This window comes from Oryza sativa, chromosome 9, assembly GCF_034140825.1.
Source record: "Oryza sativa Japonica Group chromosome 9, ASM3414082v1".
Classification (NCBI taxonomy): Eukaryota; Viridiplantae; Streptophyta; class Magnoliopsida; order Poales; family Poaceae; genus Oryza; species Oryza sativa.
The window spans coordinates 19,617,540-19,636,750 of record NC_089043.1 but is presented as its reverse complement, the minus strand read 5'-3'; the positions used below and the strand labels follow the sequence as shown (position 1 = coordinate 19,636,750).

At 42.6% G+C, this 19,211-nt stretch overlaps 3 protein-coding genes across 7 annotated transcripts; all 3 read left to right on the top strand.

Annotated features, from left to right (window-relative positions):
- The first annotated feature begins 2,224 nt into the window (after nt 1–2,224).
- LOC4347092 (putrescine hydroxycinnamoyltransferase 1-like) lies at nt 2,225–6,561 on the top strand. Its single transcript, XM_015756467.3, has 2 exons — nt 2,225–2,743; nt 5,353–6,561. The coding sequence occupies exons 1-2, from the start codon at nt 2,303–2,305 to the stop codon at nt 6,232–6,234; spliced, it is 1,323 nt and encodes a 440-aa protein (XP_015611953.1). The 5' UTR covers nt 2,225–2,302; the 3' UTR covers nt 6,235–6,561.
- A 1,605-nt stretch (nt 6,562–8,166) lies between these two features.
- Nucleotides 8,167–13,671, top strand: LOC9267827 (uncharacterized). 5 transcript variants are annotated; one of them, XR_010735018.1, is made up of 3 exons: nt 8,167–8,603; nt 11,400–12,748; nt 12,994–13,132. XR_010735018.1 is itself a non-coding variant. In XM_066304152.1 (3 exons), exons 1-3 carry the CDS (start codon nt 8,186–8,188, stop codon nt 13,393–13,395), a joined length of 1,806 nt encoding a protein of 601 aa, XP_066160249.1. In that variant the 5' UTR covers nt 8,167–8,185; the 3' UTR covers nt 13,396–13,671. The 5 variants fall into 5 exon arrangements, 3 of the variants coding, with proteins under 3 accessions (XP_066160249.1, XP_066160250.1, XP_015611191.1); XM_066304152.1 differs by having other exon boundaries at nt 11,400–12,385; nt 12,994–13,671; XR_003238619.2 differs by lacking the exon at nt 8,167–8,603 and adding an exon at nt 10,931–11,149.
- A 2,396-nt stretch (nt 13,672–16,067) lies between these two features.
- Nucleotides 16,068–18,036, top strand: LOC4347091 (uncharacterized). Its single transcript, XM_015757162.3, has 3 exons — nt 16,068–16,156; nt 16,661–16,848; nt 17,142–18,036. The coding sequence occupies exons 1-3, from the start codon at nt 16,129–16,131 to the stop codon at nt 17,910–17,912; spliced, it is 987 nt and encodes a 328-aa protein (XP_015612648.1). The 5' UTR covers nt 16,068–16,128; the 3' UTR covers nt 17,913–18,036.
- The last annotated feature ends 1,175 nt before the right edge of the window (nt 18,037–19,211 follow it).

The window sequence follows — 19,211 nt, the reverse complement described above, 5'->3', positions numbered from 1 at the left end:
TCAACTGAATGATTGTTTTCGATGGAATTATCATCAAAATGGTCAATTTACTGTTCGGTCGATGTATTTAGCCTTAATAAACAATGGTTATATTGAGATAAACAAGATTATTTGGAAACTTTGGATGCCTCTTAAAATTAAAATTTTTATGTGGTACTTGCTTAAAGGGGTTGTATTAGCTAAAGATAATTTGGCCACGAGAAATTGGAATGGTAGCTTGAGATGTTGTTTCTGTATGAAAAATGAGACTATTCAACATCTATTTGTGGAGTATCATTATGAAAAGTTTTTATGGAGAGCAGTTCAGTTTTCTTTTGTTCTTTACCTTCCTCATGGTATATCACATATTTTTGATAATTGGCTTCTAGGGGTGAAAAAAAAAAGAAAACTTATTTTCATAGGAGCATCTGTTATATGTTGCGCTCTATGGTTGAGTAGGAATGATGTCATTTTTAACAAGTCACCATTTATTTCATACATGCAGGTAGTTTTCAGGCCAACACATTGGCTCCGGTCTTGGGCACAACTACAAAAGTGTGAGGAAGATAGTGAGCTTTTAAAAGCTGCATGTCGTATTCTTGAGACAACGGTTATGCAATTTTTTGTCAATTTTGAATGGAGATTCACAAACAGAATTCAATAAATTGTGTACTCTTTATCTTGGGTTGGCAATCTTTAGTTTGTTTCTTCTTGATGGTTGGTTTCGTCTTTTAAGTTTCCTTGAACTTCACTCATTTTGAGTGTGAGATTGTAATAATTGGCTATAACTTTTTGAGCAAAGGCCGGGATGCTCTATTCCATTATCTAAAAAAAAGCATGTAATGTCACATAGAAACGAATGTGTGATATATAAGACAATTTGTGTTGAAAATTGAAGGCACAAAACAAGTTTGAAAGTACGAAATTGCAACGAAAATTAGTTGTAATAAAGTTGTTTGTCGACAAACTTTCTGAAATAAAAATAACATCGAAGCATGTGAGGGTGGAAGGAGTATTGAAATTTTAAAGACTTCTATGGTCCCGTTCGTTTCTTCTGTAAGAAGTGGATGAAAATTTGGATTTTCGTGGCACGCTTTTCAAACTACTAAACGGTATGTTTCGTGCAAAAACTTTTTATATGAAAGTTGTTCCAAAATATCAGATTAATCATTTTTTAAGTTTGTAATAATTAAAACTTAATTAATCACATGTTATTACCACCTTATTTTACGTGAAACACTACAAACACCACCTATATCTTCAAAGGAGATTTGGATAATGGTTTTGTCTAGAAAACCCCCAAAACATTTTTTTTCATATTATTTGGTTGTGGATGATAACATTTTTCCTAAATTTCGAAGTTTCAAACTTGAATGCTACTCTTATATCTTTATATGTCGACTCACCACAAATCCTTTATATTGCAATATTATTAGGACGCTTGGCAATTAAAATACTCTATATCCCATAAAAATAATCCTTGTATAAGATGTGATATATTCTAATACCACGAAACAAAATGCGACACAAAATCATATTATTAGAATATATTATATTTTCGTACTGGTTTTATTTTTTATAGGACGAAAAAAATAACCTATGGGATGGTGGGAGAGATAAAACCAAGACTCTAATATTCTCATGTTCCCAAATCCCACTTCCCACAGCCAAACTTTCATACAAACGGAATCGAAAAAAAAAATCCATCCATTTGCCAACTCTCGGTGTATCAATACACCTTTATTGATAATTAGATCTTTGGTTCTGTCGTTATTCAGTTTTTTCAACCAGATTTTAATGCTTAACAGTACACAGTACTCCCTCTATTTCATATTACAAGTCACTATGATTTTTTTCTAGTCAAAATTTTTTAAGTTTAATCAAGTTTATAAGAAAATATAACAACATTTTAATATAAAACAAATATGTTCAATATTGTATTTAATATAATTAATTTGGTATTATATATGTTGCTATTTTTTCTACAAATTTGATCGATTAAGAGCAACTTATAATATAAAAATATTCATAAGAAAAACTTGTACAAGAAGCTGCTTTTCGGTATTAAAGTTTCTGTCCAAATTGGACAGTTGTGACAGTCATCACCTAGCAGAATTAATCTTGTCTCCCAAAAGAAACAATAATATAGTAGTAATAAAAAAAATAAACGTTATTCCCATCGCATCATCCTCCTCCACCTCTCCTCTCCGCCTATAAACCCCCTCACGCCCTTTCTCCCTTCTCTGCACACACAGAAATTCACACCCAAGCCGCTGTCACAAGCAAGGCATCCACACACACACAGAGAGGTAGAGAGGGCGAGATGAAGGTGGAGGTGGTGGAGACGACGCTGGTGGCGCCGAGCGAGGCGACGCCGCAGCACGCGCTGTGGCTCTCCAACCTCGACCTCGCCGTGCCCAAGACGCACACCCCGCTGGTCTACTACTACCCCGCGCCCTCGCCGCCGCCGGCGGATGCGGGGGCGGAGGCGGAGGCGGAGGGGTTCTTCGCACCGGAGAGGCTGCGGGAGGCGCTGGCGAGGGCGCTGGTGCCGTTCTACCCGCTGGCGGGGCGGCTGGCGGCGGGGCCCGGCGGCCGGCTCGAGATCGACTGCAACGGCGAGGGGGCGCTGTTCGTCGTCGCCAGGGCCGACTTCACCGGCGACGAGATGTTCACCGACTTCGAGCCCTCCCCCGAGGCCCGCCGCCTCCTCGTCCCCTTCGCCGCCTCCGGCGAGCCCCCCTGCGTCCTCGCCATGGTCCAGGTATTCTCCAATTCTCCGTTAATTAATCACCCCACCCCCATCATGGTTAACTTTCTCCACCTTTTTACCCCCCCCCCCCTTGGGTAAATTTCTCCTCGTATTATTCCGGGAAAAAAAAAGGAGTAGTAGTATTTTTTTTCTTTGTATTTCTTTTTCTTTGCGTGGCACGTCGGTGGAAAAGTACAAACGAGTACAAGCCGTTTGGTCAGCCTCATAAATATCGCCCCACTGTCATGTGGGGCTACGTCGTAGTGGGACCCACCTGAACAGTGTCTCGATGCAGTTAACACACAGGTCGACTCGGACTTGCAATTTGCAAACCGGGTCGCAAGATGACGTGTCGACCGTCCATTGGCAAATTTTATTTTATTTTTTTCGAATATAAGTCCCTTGGCAAATTTATAAGCTTCGTCGAAATCCGAACAGAAAAAATCGGCACCTCTCGATAAAATCTTGATTGGTCCTGTAGTTACTGTTCGTCGTGTTTCTACTGTTTCTTTCGTGGACTGATAGGTTTGCTGTGCCGCTCGTGACCTCCCTGATTTGATGCTCTGCTTCTAGATTCTCCTTTAATTAATCGAGGTTTGCGAGCAAGATTAAGTGACTGTTTCTTCTATTGTATTGTGTAATTAAGTAGATAATAACCCGCTGGATAATCTGGCCTAAGCTTGCAAGCTGCGTCGTGTGGTGCTGTTGCATTCTGCAGTATGTGATTAAGTACATGTCGACGTGCTCGTGTTTGTAAGGTATCGACGCTGTCAATTATCAGTGGGGCCCACCTCGCTAGATGTTTCCAAGCTGTAGCCTTTAATATGTTAGTGTGTGTGGCTAGTTAATTGCTAGGTGTGCAATTCTGTCATCGTTGACAAACAGTTAGAAATACTCAAATACATCGACCATTTGGATAGATACATATAACTGTGTAAGTGTTGTACTGGAGTATAATAGTAGCTGTTCTTGTTCTGCTCTCATGCATGGGCATGATAGAGTACTTGGATAGGAGACGTGTCTACTGGATAGGAGATGCAACTTGGTTTTGGATCAATTCGGCTAGTTATTAGTATTGGAAAAGAGCAGTTGACTTGTGAGCAATCATAGAGCCTGATAGTGTGTTATTCTGCACCGCCTTCTAGAACATCTTTACTTGGGATGATCTTCTAGAACACCTTTTTGTCAATCACCCATGGTGATTTGTTATTGGAGGAGTACTAGTGATTAGCCAACTGTCAGCTTTTCCCATATGAGATGACTAGTATTTGATGCAGCTCCACCTCAGATCTTGTACGGTTCACAGTAGAAATAAAGCGAAATCAATCAAGGCTAAGATCTTGACTCTCTGTCCTCCTGTGAGGACATCTATCTGCTCTGCAGATGGCCCATTCTGAATTTCTGATCTCGGAACATGGCTCGCATCGAGACTTTCGGTGTGTAGTTTGTCTCCTGGCTTCTCTTGAGGAAACCTTGCTTAGCACACTGTGTTAGACTGTTAGTTGTTAATCAGGTACTCCCTTCGTCCCAAAATATAAGAGTTTTGGGGGTAGATAGGACGCATCCTAGCTAGTACTACAAATCTAGACAGAAGCTTGTCCAGAATCGTAGTACTAAGATGTGTCACAGTTATCTAAAAGCCCTTATATTTTGCGACTTAGGGAGTAGCACTTATATAGAATGAATGATGCCGTATCGTGTATAACCATGAGCTAAGCTAATGTTTTGTAAGAAAGGAGAAAGAAACAGAGAGGCGTGACTGCACAACACAAGCTTTCTTTGATTTCCAAGCTCTTATCTTTTCCATATCCATGAGACCAAGAGCTAATCCCATGCTACCTGCTGGATGGAACTTGGAACACTTGCACCTGATCTGAATCATTGAGTTTAGACATGTGGTGTCCCACTGCTCCCGTTCGCTTTATCGTTTCTATCGAATGCGACGTTTTTATTGCTTTTGGCTCCCCCCTAGATCCATCCATGATAGCCCATGGTTCTCGGATCAGGATGCGAGCACCGGCTTAGTCGGGATGACATGAGTGAAAAAATAATCCTTCAGATTAGCATAGGTCGTCTGAAGAAAGTTCACCATCTATCATCTGATCTGAGAAGAAACAGAAGATAAGGCAAATGGCCCTGGGTCCATGCCAAGATTGTGATGGTAATGTTAATCTACTGAATCAGCCGCAGTCTGTATTGGAGACGCATGCGGATCTTCGCGTGATTTTTTTGGCTGCAAGTAGGGACAAGTTGCTGTCATGATGTAGTAATTCTGAAAGGTTGGATGAGTTCTAACCGGCAACCGCCAGCCGTTATGAAGAGACAAAGCGACACGATCGGGAGATGCTTAGCTCGCCATTGTTGACATTTTGGAGAAAGTGGAGTATTATATCTATGATTAATAGTGTGTGGTTGTCTGGTGACATCACTAGATTATAGTACAGTAGAAAAGTTTCAGAACTGGGCGGCTGCTTGATGGAGCAGAGGAAATTTGGCACTCTGAAAGATAAAATTTTAATATCAAAGTCAAACAATTGATGCACGTAACAATTTAGCATGAATTTTTATATCGTATCAGGATCTGCTGATTCAAAAAATTGAAAAACTTTGGATTGATGCAGGTGACGTTCCTGAAGTGTGGAGGCGTGGCCGTCGGCACGGGCATGCACCATGTCACGATGGACGGCGCGGGCGCGTTCCAGTTCATCCGGACGTGGACGGGGCTGTCGCGTGGGCTCGACGCCGCGGCCGCGTCGCCGTCGCCGCCGTCGCACGACCGCACCCTCCTCCGGGCGCGCTCGCCGCCGCACGTCCCGTTCGAGCACCCGGTGTACTCCCCGAGCTACCTCAACGGGCTGCCGCGGCCGTTCGTGACCCGCGTCTACTCCGTCCCGCCCAAGCTCCTCGCCGACATCAAGGCCGCCTGCGCCCCCGGCGTGTCCACGTACGGCGCGGTGACCGCGCACCTGTGGCGCGCCATGTGCGTCGCCCGGGGGCTCCCCCACGACGCCGAGTCGCGGCTGCGCGTCCCGGCCAACATCCGGCAGCGCGTCCGCCCGCCGCTCCCGTCGCCCTACTTCGGCAACGCCATCGTGCGCGACCTCGTCACGGTGCCCGTCCGCGACATCCTGTCGCAGCCGCTGGGGTTCGTGGCGGAGCGGATCAAGCACGCGGTGGCGCGCGTGGACGACGCGTTCGTCCGCTCGGTGATCGACTTCCTGGAGCTGGAGTCCGAGAAGGGGAACCAGGCGGCGCGCGGGCAGTTCATGCCGGAGACGGACCTGTGGGTGGTGAGCTGGCTCGGGATGCCCATCTACGACGCCGACTTCGGGTGGGGGCGCCCGGCGTTCGTGGCGCCGGCGCAGATGTTCGGCAGCGGCACGGCGTACGTGACGCAGGCGCCGGACAAGGACGACGGCAGCGGCGGCGGCGTGTCCGTGCTGTTCGCGCTCGAACCGGAGTACATCCAGTGCTTTGAGAAGGCCTTCTACGGCACAGAGTGATATGATGCGGCGGCGGCGGCGGTGGCCGGAGTTTAGAGCTGGAGGACATCGAGCGACCTGGGATGCATGATGACGCCGAGGTGGTGTCGACGTCTGCTGACTCTGTGTCATGCTCAATACATAACATAATATGCGTTATTTGATTTGCGGTAGAAGTATTTAGTGTATGCTGGTACTGTGCAACAGTGCAAGTGTAATGAGCTGCTGCCTTGTTGGTTGCAGCTCTCTCTACACAGACACTTTGGTCTGTCTTAAGTTCGTATGTACAAAAAAAAAATCAAATGGAAATGAAAATGACTATGGAAGCAAAGAAAGTTCGCAAGCAAACGGTTGGTTATTTGTAGAATAAGCGAAACAGCATATTTGCAAATGAAAAATAATTTGTGAACAAAACTTTTATATACGTGTTCTTAGCGATTTAACTTTTATATACGTGTTCTTAGCAATCTAAAAGTAAATATTGAAAAATAAACTTCAATAAAAAAACCTTAAAATCAGCTCTAAATTTAAGTTTAAAAATTTAAATTTTGGCTAATAAACATTAGCCTAAGCGAAAAGATAAAGCCCTATGGTGCACGGCTCGAAAATTCGATCAAAACCGGACGAACTTCGTGAATTTCGTTGTTTCCGGCCTGGGACGAAAGCACAATTTCGTCAGGGAGTTCGAACACTTTTGAGATTTTCCAAATTTGAGAAGGACAATGAAAAATGGGGAAAAAGTCCTAAAAACAATCATGTTTTTGTGGTACAGACTGGCAAAAAAAATAATAAACTGCATTTGCATAAAAATTGGGGGAAATCCTGAAAGTAGTCTCTTTTTTTTTTCAAGAAACCTCAATTGACGAAAATAAAAAAAGAAGTTTGCATTTGCATATTGGGCCGAGACCATGAAGCATGACAGACCGGTTAGGCCTATATTGAGCCTGTATGTTTCTCTATTTGTATGCTCTTTCTCTCGCACGCAGTCTGTTGGCATCTGAAATTTCGCTCATCTAGCTTGGAATTTCGATAACTCAACCGGATTTTGATGCGTGCCAAGTGGACTTCTAGGATTTGAATTCAAATTTTCTTTACTCAATTTATCCAAAAACTATAAATTTTTTGAATGACTTTCGTGATTTTCGTCATATCGCCAGCGTCCGGCATCCACGGCGTATTCAGTAATGTAAACCTAGGTGGTTACTACGTTAACCTTAAGGTGATCATATTAATATAGGATGTATGTACGTATTTATACGAGTAAATATGCACATGCATATATAAGTGTGTTTGTACTATGGTTCGAAAAAGAAAAAAGTGTATTTAATTTTATCCTAACTATTTCATTGGGTCACTTAATCTTTCAAAGTATGTTTTAGCTTATTTTACCACAAAACCATTGAAAATGATTCATTTTACCCATTGATAAAATTTCTCCTTTTTAATTTGTACAGTTTATATTTTAAGGTAATTTTTTTACAACCATTGATAATGTCATTATCAAAATTTTAATAGTGAATCATTTTTAATAGTGTACTGTAAGGTGCAAAAAGACTGAAAAATAGTTAAGGAGGTAGGTTAAATACTTAAATGCTTTGACGAAATAGTTAGAATATTTCTTTTTCGTTACTGGACATTGATTTGGCCCTCGTCCGTGTGACTGGCGCACACGCCGTGGCGTGCTCACGTCTCACCCTCCACGCGACCACGCCGCGCCCACCTATGGCACTTGGCGCGCCACCTCTGGCATTTGGGGGGTGAGTTTTGTGATACGCGCCACGTGTTTTAGGTTGTGTCTGGTTGGGCTTTTCAATCTGCTTTTGCTTTTGCAAAAGCCAAAAACAAATCAAAGGGCTAAAAGCCACAATTGCTTTTGCTCCAAAGCTGCTTTTAGTGTAGTATAAATCCAAAAGTAGTCCCTACCCCTGCTTTCATTGGCTTTTGAGAGAAAAAATTACCCACCTATGCCATTATGAAAAAACGATTCGCACTTTTTCTTTCTTTCCCGTTCCCCTTCTCGCCAGACCGAGCGCCTGGCCATTCGCAGTTCGACGCGGCACTAGGGTTTGCGCCACCGCCACCGCGCGCCACCCATGTTCCCGCCGCCAGCGTGCTCCCGTCGTCGCGAGCCGCGTCTCCCGGCGCTGGCATGCTCCGACGCCCGTCTCCCCATTGCCCGCCCCCACGCCACCCAACGCCGCCCCAGGCTGCCCGATGGCCGACGGCTGTCTCCCTGTCGCTCGCCCGGTGGCCGTCTCCCCGTCGCCCACCCGACGCCGCCCCACGCCGCGCCGAAGCCACCTCTGCTCGACGCTGCTTGAAGACACCCCTGCTCGACGCCGCCCGACGCTGCTCCGATGCCTTTGCCACTGCTCTAGCCGGTTTGAAAGGTGAGGCCGAATCGCCCCTGCCCCTGCTCTTGTGTTGATGCATGTGTTGTCCCTAGAATATTACAGCAAATTGATTTTTGGCCTGCAAATTGATTGAAGAAAAATTTATTTGGTTCAAGAATGGGTGACAAGGCAGATTGGGGTGATGATTTTATAAGGCATTTGTTTGATGTTTGCAAAGAAGAGATAGAAGCTGGGAATATACCCATGGGAATTTTCACCACTACCGGTTGGAAAAATGTTGTTTTCAAGTTTGCAGAAAAATCGGGTGACAAGCGAACCAAAAAAAACAATTGAAGAGGAGGATAGTTATTTTGAGATATGGCATCATTGTATGAATGCTCTGTTTATGTGGACCATATCACTTTGATGGATGAAAAACTAATATATTTTGATGAAAAACTTATACATTTTTTCTACAAATTGGCCTTTTAAATACAAAATATTGAACATATTAGGTTAGGTTTGTACGAGTAATTTGCATATAAACAGTCCTTTCTTATACAACTTACAGTTTCACAGCTGCTCTAACCAAACGGGCTTCTGCTTTTCCCACAGTTTATTTTACACAGCTGCTTTTCCACAGCCCACAGATCACAACAGCTTTTCCAAAAGCCACAACTCTACCAAACACACCCTTAGGCTATGTGAAAATTTTTGCCGCGTTACATCAGATATACAGACACATATTTAAAGTATTAAATATAGTCTAATAATAAAATAAATTACAGAATCCGTCTATAAAACTACGAGATGAATTTATTAAGTCTAATTAATCCGTTATTAAAAAAATATTTACTGTAGCGTTATATTGCTAAATCATGAAGCAATTAGACTTAAAAGATTCGTCTCGCAATTTATACGTAATCTAACTAATTAATTTTTTCTGTATATATTTAATACTTTATATATATATATATATATATATATATATATATATATATATATATATATATATATATATATATATATATGTCCAAATATTTCACTCATTTTATTTCGTGAGACAGGGTGAAAAAATTATCAGCTCTCCGTCTGCCCAGTGATATCCGCACTCGCCTTTTCTGACTGCTGTTCCCTGAATGCACGTCGCATCAAGTCAGGAGAGGCATTGAACAGGAGATAGAAAAGCCCACAAGTTCTCTTCGAGAAAGAGAAGTATTAGTTTTGGACAATTTTTAAGTTAACCTTAGAAATATAAATCATAAATAACTTTTAAATTATTAAGTTTAAAAATATAAAAATTATATGAATAGATTTGTCTTGAAAAATACTTTTAAAAAAATATACATATATCACTTTTCAATAAATATTTTTATAAAAAAAGTCAAAGTTGTGTTTTGAAAACCGTATCTCTATCCAAAACAATTTCTTTTATAAGTACGGAGCGAGTACTCCCGCATCATCTGCAGAATTTTTACGACGGTTAATTTATTTTTCATAAGAACGGAAGTACGGAACAAAACACCCGCATTTCACCCGCATTTCTTAAGATGATGATAGGTGTCGGGTGAAAATCTGATCTGCACACTAGATTAGCTACTAATTACACACTTCGCCATTGTGTTCGGTAAGACTAGAAATTATTAAGAAAAATAAAATAAATTTTACCCCGTTAAATTGAGTAGCTTAAATCATACAAGTATTAGTTGCATACAAGTATAATTATACAAGTATTACCCCGTTAAATGGAGTAGATGCACAGTATTAGTTGCATACAAGTATAATTGTACATATAAAAACAAAAGATCAAATTTATAATATGAAATTCACTCCTAAATTTAATATTAATATATAAAGCTGTATATAAAATTCAGCTCACGTAAGATTGCATTGAAAAATCCCCTAGTTTGGACTTTGGACTAACACGGTAGAAAACGATCATGCTCTTTAGCTTATCAGCTGCAACCAAAATTTAAATTTTAAATCTTAATTTTGATTATTTTAATCGTAGTTTTTTTTCAACCATTATTTTTATAAATCTCGAATCGATATAAAAGAAAATTGAGGACTGCTACAAAACAGGATCCCGTTGCAACGGGATAGACATATTAACTATTCTCTTGTACGAGTATCACAGGTATTAGGTCCTAGGTATCACAAGTACCGGGTAAGAGGTATCACAGATATCAGGTACCATGTAGCTGGTACCAAAACAGGTATCATACTGTCTTATAGATGATATCCTGTTACAACATGATACCGTTGTTTGAAGAAAATTACCCACACATTATTTTTCTCGCAAATCATCGCTTCTGAAGATCACACAACGGAAGTCCGGAACCCACGCCCAAATCAAAAAGAAGCGGACGCCCCCCAAAAAGTTCAAAACTTTCCAAAACATCGTGTGCGCGGCTGCATCGCCGCCCACCCGCCTCATCGCATTCACAACTCTCGCCTAAAAGGCTAAAACCCTTCCTCCGCCGGCCGAACCCGTCTGGATTCGCCAATGGAGTTCCCCCGCCGCGGCCAATCCTCCCATCCCGCCGACGCCGACGACGACGACCGCCGCCGCCTCCGCTTCCCTGACTCCACCCCGCCGAGCGGTAACCAATCCCAACTCCCAAACCCTCGGTATTCCCCCAAATTCGTTGTGCGATTTTTTTATTTTTATTTTTGGCTACGAATCGCATTATCTCTGTTGCAAATGATGATCTGGTGGTAGATTGGTAGTGAATGATGCTAAGATTTGTTTTCATGATGCAGTAGTTGTAAGCGGGGTTAGTGATTTTATTTTTTATTTTTTATTTTTTATTTTTTATTTTGATTTTGATGGTGTTGTGTTCATGGGCAAAGGACGCGAAGCTAGGCCGGCTCCGGCGCAGGGGGACGCGGTGACGGCGGCGCTGGGGCGGCGGAGGGAGGAGCTGCTGTGGGAGCTCCACAAGACGAAGATCCACCGGGAGATGCTCCTGTGCCAGCTGGTCGAGACGGAGCGCGCCATGGCGGCGCGCCTCGCCGCGGCCCGCGGCCACCCCGCCACGCCACCGCTCCCGTGGCCGCAGGGCGACCTGCTCCCGGCGCGGGAGTACGCGTGGCGGAGCACGCCGTGGGAGGAGCAGGCGAACGCGAACGCGAACGCGCACGCGCACGGTGCCCTCTCGGCGCCGCGCTCTGGTGACGAGGAGATCACCCCGTGGTGGCGCCGGAGCCCGTCGGCAGTGACACCCCCGGTGTACCCGCACGTGGAGCGCTCTCCGTCGCCGCCGATTGCGCGGGGATGGCCGGCCGACGATGACGAGCGGCAGGAACGTGGGGAGCCATCCGGGTCGCCGGCGATGGCTCCTCCGGTGCGGCATGCACCTCATGTCGAACAGTCCACACCAGTGCCGATCAAGTCGCCTGCGGCGGAGGCCGTTTGTATGCCATCTGGGTCACCGGCGATGGCTCCTCCAGTGCAGCCTGCTCCTCATGTCGAGCAGTCCACACCATTGCCGGCCAAGGAGCCTGCGGCGGTGGCGAAGGTGGAGGCAGATGCCATTGTCCAGACTGCGGCCAATGCTGATGCCGACCAGGCGTTGCTCGGCAAGGGGGCGACACCAGGAGGGCAAGGTTGCACTGGTCAGAAGGGTGAGGAAGGTGATTTCGCCATCGACGGCCATGGCAGGCAGCTGTTGGGTGAGATGAATGTAAGCAAGAGCACCGAGCAGCCAAAACCTACAGAATCCATCTCTGGAGGCCACACCGATGAACTTGTCCAGAAGCGTTATCAAGATAATAAGCCGGCAGATCAGGAGATTGCAACATTGGACAAGCAGAAGCGAGTAGGTTCCAATGATGAGGTGATTCGCTTCCGTTACTGTTGTTCCCCAGTTTTTGCTGCCTTTTCATGTTTACCTATCAAGAATGCTGTTCAGATTATGTTTGCATGTGCCCATACTCCATATTGCCATACTGTGCCACACTTGTACAGTGTACACTTGCGCTATATATTTCTTTGTATCGACCTTTCACCAGCATCTTAGCTTGTTTACAAATCCATAGGCACTTATAGGAATCAAGGCCCATTTATGTGGGATTTTAGCTTACAATATCAAGTTCAAGAATGATCTACTAGCATTTTACTTGCAGATCAGGAATTGTGTGTGGAGAGCTAGAAAAACTATATCAGTTTTCGTTGTGTTTACTTGTACGGGCAGATTGAGGTAAGCAACCGAACAGGTGGAAATTTAAAGGTGTAGGATAAAATGTCTATTCAAAATCAGCAAGTTTCATCTTTAATGTTGCAGTGTACAATTTATAGTAGTATTAGTATATATTTAGTTAGTTAAACTGTAGGATTACCATCGTTCACACATCTGGCCTTATTTATCACTTTACCTATCTGAGATAAGATATTTGAGATGATACTGTTGTGTTGATGCTCTATAACAAACTTGCTCTGGAACAGCTTACACCAGAAAGGAGATCCTCTGGTGTGAAGAGGCAGCTGGCTTCAGGAACCTCACTGGCAAAGAAGCCGAGGTCCCAGGGGAGCTCCATCACTTGCTCCCTCTGCAAGGTCACCATGACTTCTCCCAGGGCGCTGGTTGAGCACCGGGCATCCCTCCTGCACCGGTCTAACCTCGCGCCATTGCGATCGGGGAACAAGGCCACCACTGAAGCTGCGCAGCCCGCGGAGAAGAAGACCGAGAAGCCAGAGGCATCTGAATGGAACAGCAGTGCACACCACCACCAGAATCGGATGTACTACTGCGATATATGCGAAGTGAGGTGCAGCAGCGAGAAGATGATGGCGTCGCATCTCGCCGGGAAGAGGCACAGGGAGCGGCACAACTCCATTTTCATGTAATGATGATGGGACACAGTACAAGCTTGCCGCTTTGCCGCAGACCTGCAGCAGTGCAAAAAATACCATTTTGTTTGAAGGAAAGATTGTTTAGGCCATGTTTGTTTAGGTTTATACGATCGGTTTATGAGAAGTTTAAGTCTAAACAAACAAATCAATTTATTGGTTCGGCTTTTTTAAGCCATAAGAAAAAACTACATGTCACAGTAGTTTTTTGGGATTATGGAAAGTGTATTTTTTACTCGACCATTAAACTCAGGCTTCGAAGTCACTGTCTTACAAAAACATCCTCCATTCAAAAGAGTTGGCTTAAAAGCTAGTAAACCTAAACAAAGGCTCTGTTTGGATCCGGAATCTTGCTATTTAGTAGTATTATACGTAGATTACTGACAAAACCCATTCCATAACCCCTAGGCTATTTTGTGAGACGAATCTAACGAGGTATATTAATCCATGATTTGCTACAGTGATGCTACAGTAATTAGCCGCTAATCATGGATTAATATACATAATTAGATTCATCTAGCAAAATAGCCTAGGGGTTATGGAATCGATTTTGTCGTTAATCTATGTTTAATAATTCTAAATAGCAAGATTCCAGAGGGATATTTAATAGCATAGAGGATCCAAACAAGGCCAAAAAGGGTTTTAACTTTTAACCTGATGCTTATAAGTCATGATTGGTGAAAATATTTGGGGTAAAGCTTCTGTACTTTATACTATAGTGTATTCTGCTTATTAAAAAAACAATCTTTCCTTCTATTCTTAGTGGTGCAAAAGTTCAGATTAAAAAATACCAAGCAATGAGAAAAACTCTAAAAATTAAGTTGTATGAGGTTGAAGGATAAATTTTGCAGAACTACGGAGATTTTGGCATGCGGGCGTACAGCACGTAACCTAGGTATTTTGATGCTACAATTTTACAAAACCTCATCCTAAGCAAATCTGTTTTTAGATAATTGAATGAAATATCTCGGCCTTTGCTCAAGAGCTACATCTAATTATTATAAGGTTAACACAAAAGCAAACTCACACAAGGAGTATGTAGTCAAAGTTAAAAACTAAAAGTAGAAGCAAATTAATAAAAACCAAACAAGATAAAGACCTCACAACTACTAATTCTATCAACTATTGATTCTATTGGTGAATCTTCACCCGAATTTGGCAAATAGCTACATGATTATCGACTCAAGTTTACGACATGCATCTTTTGTTAGCTTGATATGATTCTAAGCAAATCTTAGCATAAGTTATCTTAGCAAAAATTTATATACAAAAGTTGTTTTAAAAAACCATATTAATCTATTTTTCAAAAAAAAATAGTTAATACTTAATTTAAATGCAATAGTGCTTCGTTTTGCTTGCCGGGGAGGAGGGGTTCCTCCTCCCGAACGCATCCTCTAAGTATATAGGATTTGCTCAAACATTTCAAATTTAGTTACGGCCTCTAGGCCATCCTCCAAGGCACCTTGCTACAGTTTTAGCTCTTTTTGGACAACGGATTATTATCTAGGATTATTTGTTTTACACATGTAAATTTATGTTTTCTAAAAAAAACTTAGGGACCCTTTAAATCGTAGAATTGAAAAAACGTAGGAATAGAAAAAAAACGTAGGATTTTAATAGAAATGTAAGTATAAAACAGATGATTGCAAAAACACAGGAATGACCGTTTGATTGGACCACAGGAAAAACGCAGGAATTAGAAGAGAGATAAAGACTCGACGGAAAGTTTCCATGAGGTTCTACCTCAAGTTAGAATTCCTCTAAAACTTGCATGGAGTATTAAGCATTCCATAGGAATTTCATTGGATTTTATAGCATCTATTCATTTGATTCAAAGGGCTATATAGGAAAAATTCCTATAGAAATGAGATCCTCTAAAATTTATATGAATTTCATTTGAATGAAATGGGCCCTTAACTTTTCTCTTTTGCATTGTCCACATGTAGACTATGTAGTACTCCTTACATCTACTTTTGATAGTCATTTTATCTTGACACACAGACCAATGATAAATAATTCTACTTATCATTCATTTAAATATGTTACTACTCATTCATCGTAAACAAGCAATTCATTAATATTTACATTTTTCAATGTCCATATAGCCAATCATGTGTGGAAGAATGGAGAGTCACGCATTAAATCCGAAAAAGTCATTAAGGGAATAGTTTGTTGGATTGAAATATTTCTATCAAAAATAAAATTTTTAGATTTAAAAATATAACTATCAAAAAATAGATAGAGAGAGTACAAAAGTTTGACCGGTATCCCCGCCGCTTCATTGAAAGCAACCACCTCTAGTTCTTCCCAGTGTCTTAATTACCGGCCACGTATTCGAAGATTTCCAATGCGGATATCGCTAGCACTAGTAATTTGACCGACGCTACTAGTGCTAGTACTGGAGTAGTATGAAACAGTGAACCAGCCGTAATCTCCAATGTGGAGTATTCGCTTTCCCTATTACGATGAGTCTGAATTAAACGACAATTATTTCCTTTTTGCACGTTAATGTGACGCTTCGTTTTTCCTTTGCCTCTAAGCAAATCATTGCAAACGCGACGAGTGTGTGAGAAACTGAGAACAAATCAGCCATTAATCTCTATATCATTAGCTGGTCACGCGGCCCAATTGATTCCTATAAAAGCCGCCCCACTCACCATTCTGCTTCTGCGCTCTGCTTTTTCTCTGCTCTTCTCGATTTCTCCGGTGCACCGCTCCTCTGATCGGCCGATGGACTTCGCCGACGCTCCGTCGCACGGTATGCATCGACGAAGCTCTCTAGTCTATCAACATCTTCTACTGTCGTCTCCATGGCCGTTTCTTTGCTGGAAAATTGGAGCTTAGAACCGAACGATGTATAGTAAAACGCTAGTAAAAACAGATGACCCTTTCCGTGTCCCTTGGTTGTTTAGATTATCAGATGCGATGCGATTTGATCTTACGTTTTTTCATGCCATGAATCCACTTTGCATGCATGGCAGATAAAAATGTCGATTTCAAAACGGATATACCCTATACAGGTAATTAGCACAGATCTGCTTGTGTGACAGATAGATTCTGATGCAGAAAAGTTTCATCAAAACTGTTTGTTTCTTATTTCGTTACAAAAACAGAGAAGAAACATGTCCATCTTGGATCGGCACTCGATAGACTTCTGCGTTTAAGCCTTGTTAGTTGTAGTTTAGGCACTAGACATGTTGCTCGTGCTTAATCAATCACGAAGAACATCATCATCAACAATGGCTGGTGCATATACTTGCAGGAGACTCGCTGGTGGTGGTGAGGGACGCGCTGCTGTCGCAGCTCCAGCAGGATCGCCTCCGGAAGGACATCATCGTCGCCGAGCTCGCCAAGATAGAGCGCGCCATGGCTCTGCGCGATGTCTCGCAGTCGCCGACGCCCCGGCACGCCGCCGCCGCCGCCGCCGCCGGAAAGACTATTACAACTGTGGTGAGAAACTTGTATATGCCATCATGTTTTTGAGTCATATCCATGACCCATCAATTTTGTGTCTCTACATGTATCAGAGTATTGTTAAGAAAACAAACCTGTTCGATCAGTCTATACTTCGTCTTTGTTCTTTTCAATTTCAAGGTAGTCAACACATTAATGTAGTTCTTTCAGACTCAGTAATACTGGGGTTAATTAGTGTGCACTTGCACTAGCTAGCTAATTTACTTGTATTTTCGTAATTGGTCTCAACTTCATTTTCTAATGGTTTACTGAAACTGCATATCAAGCAGGCTACACCGGCCAAGAAACCATCGCCTTCAGAGAAATCTGAACCGGCAGTTCAGAAGTCGATGCCACCCTCGGCATGGAGCTGCGCCGTGTGCCAGGTTCGAACAACCAGCGAGCGCAACCTACGTGATCACTGCGGAGGTCAGAAGCACCAGTCCAAAGTCGCAGCACTGGAGAAGACAACCAAGGCCATGGCGAGAACGACGGCGAAACCTTCTCCCGGTGCAGCAGCAAGATGGGGCTGCAGCATCTGCAACATCAGCTGCAACGGCGAGTGCGATTTCGATACCCACCTGAAGGGGAAGAAGCATCAAGCGAACACCCAGGCCTTACTGGAACAAAACAAGAAGAGCTCAGTGAATCCAGAGTCACAGGGAACCAAGGCGGCGGCAGCAACACTGATCTGCAGAGTTTGCCAAGCTAAGTTCACCTGTCAGTCAGACTTGCAGAGCCATCTCAAGGTCATGAAGCACCAGCTGAATCTCCGGGCACCATCTTCAGATGGCTCTAGCTTCACCAGTGCAACCTCGGAGAGTTTGAGTTTGGAATTGTATTCTTGCAAGGTTTGCAGCGTGAAGTGCACCTTCGAGAGGATGCTCGCGTACCATCTCACTGGGAAGAAGCACCTGAAACAGGAGAATTTGCAGTTGTCCTGCGAGATCTGCAAACTGCAGTGCAACAGCGAGAAAGTGCTCTCTGACCATCGTTATGGGAAGAAGCACCAGGCGAAGCTCGAGAAAGTGCTTCAGGCAAAGCTCAATGCGACGGAATGAGATGCGTCTGATTCTGATTAAAGATGCTGGCGTTTTGACTTTTGAGCAACGAACATTTAAATTATCGACGGCACTGTATGATTATTTCAGATTATTAATCCTTGATTTTGGGACTTACTGCTGCTGCTTCTTTTCAATTGCTTCTATATACTAGTACAAAAATAATCTATACGGTTTAAAATGCCACTAATACTACTTGTGCAAATCAATACTCAAATATCGACTGTACTCTTGCTCAAAGACGCGAGTATGTGCCCTCTTGAATTATTTTACAAGTGAATGGTACCAACAAAAACATCGATTTAATTATTTAAACAGGACACAATCACAATGTTTCCAAAAGGACAAAAAAGCACAATCTGAGTGACATAAGCCTACTCCCTTTGTCCTGAAAAAAACGAATATAGGACTAGATGTGATACATTCTAGTACAATAAATCTGAACAGAGATATGTCTAAATTCGTAGTACTAGCATATGTCATATTCAGTACTAGGTTGGTTTTTTATGGGACGGAGAGAGTAGTCAAAATCTGAGTGGATATTTTATCATATCACATTGTTACATCGAACTTGCCTTGAGGCATGTAAAAACTAAATGATATGCCAGTTTATGCAACAGGGGTGTAACTCGATGAATGAGTATCCTTAACTCGTATCTTTATGCTGCTCTCCACTAATAGTTCTATGGAGTATCATTCCATACAAACAATACAAAATTCTCACTCCATGCAAAAAATATAAGGTGCATTAATTTTACTTTTTTTTTTGGACAAGACTTTACCCATGATTACTTTATTAAAGTAGAGCCCTATATATATTAAAGTAGACAAGACTTCACCTTATCTCATCTCTATGGTTCTCATGGACAAACTCTCAATAGCAAGCCTGCATAGTTCATCTCAGGTTATTAGAGCAAGTTTAATAGTATAGCCCACTACTAGCTCCAATTCATCTATAATCGATCTAATAGCCAATTCATACGATAGTTGCTTACTATACTATTGATATATTGTTCCACCTGTCATATACACATTGCGTCTTGGAGTCCGTGCTGCAACCAACTACAGATCTGTAGCCTGCTGCTTTTCTCTCTCACTATTATCTCACTAAAATATATTTATAGTTGGCTAATAGCCTGCTATTGTACCTGCTCTTATGCGGCATATTTGCAATCAAAGTGAAACTATTATACGGGTATCAGAAGTTGTGCATTGCATGATTAAAAGGGTAGTTTTTTTCTAAGCATCTATACTTATGGCCTCACATTTTTCAAAAAAAAAAAGCCTCACATTGTTAAT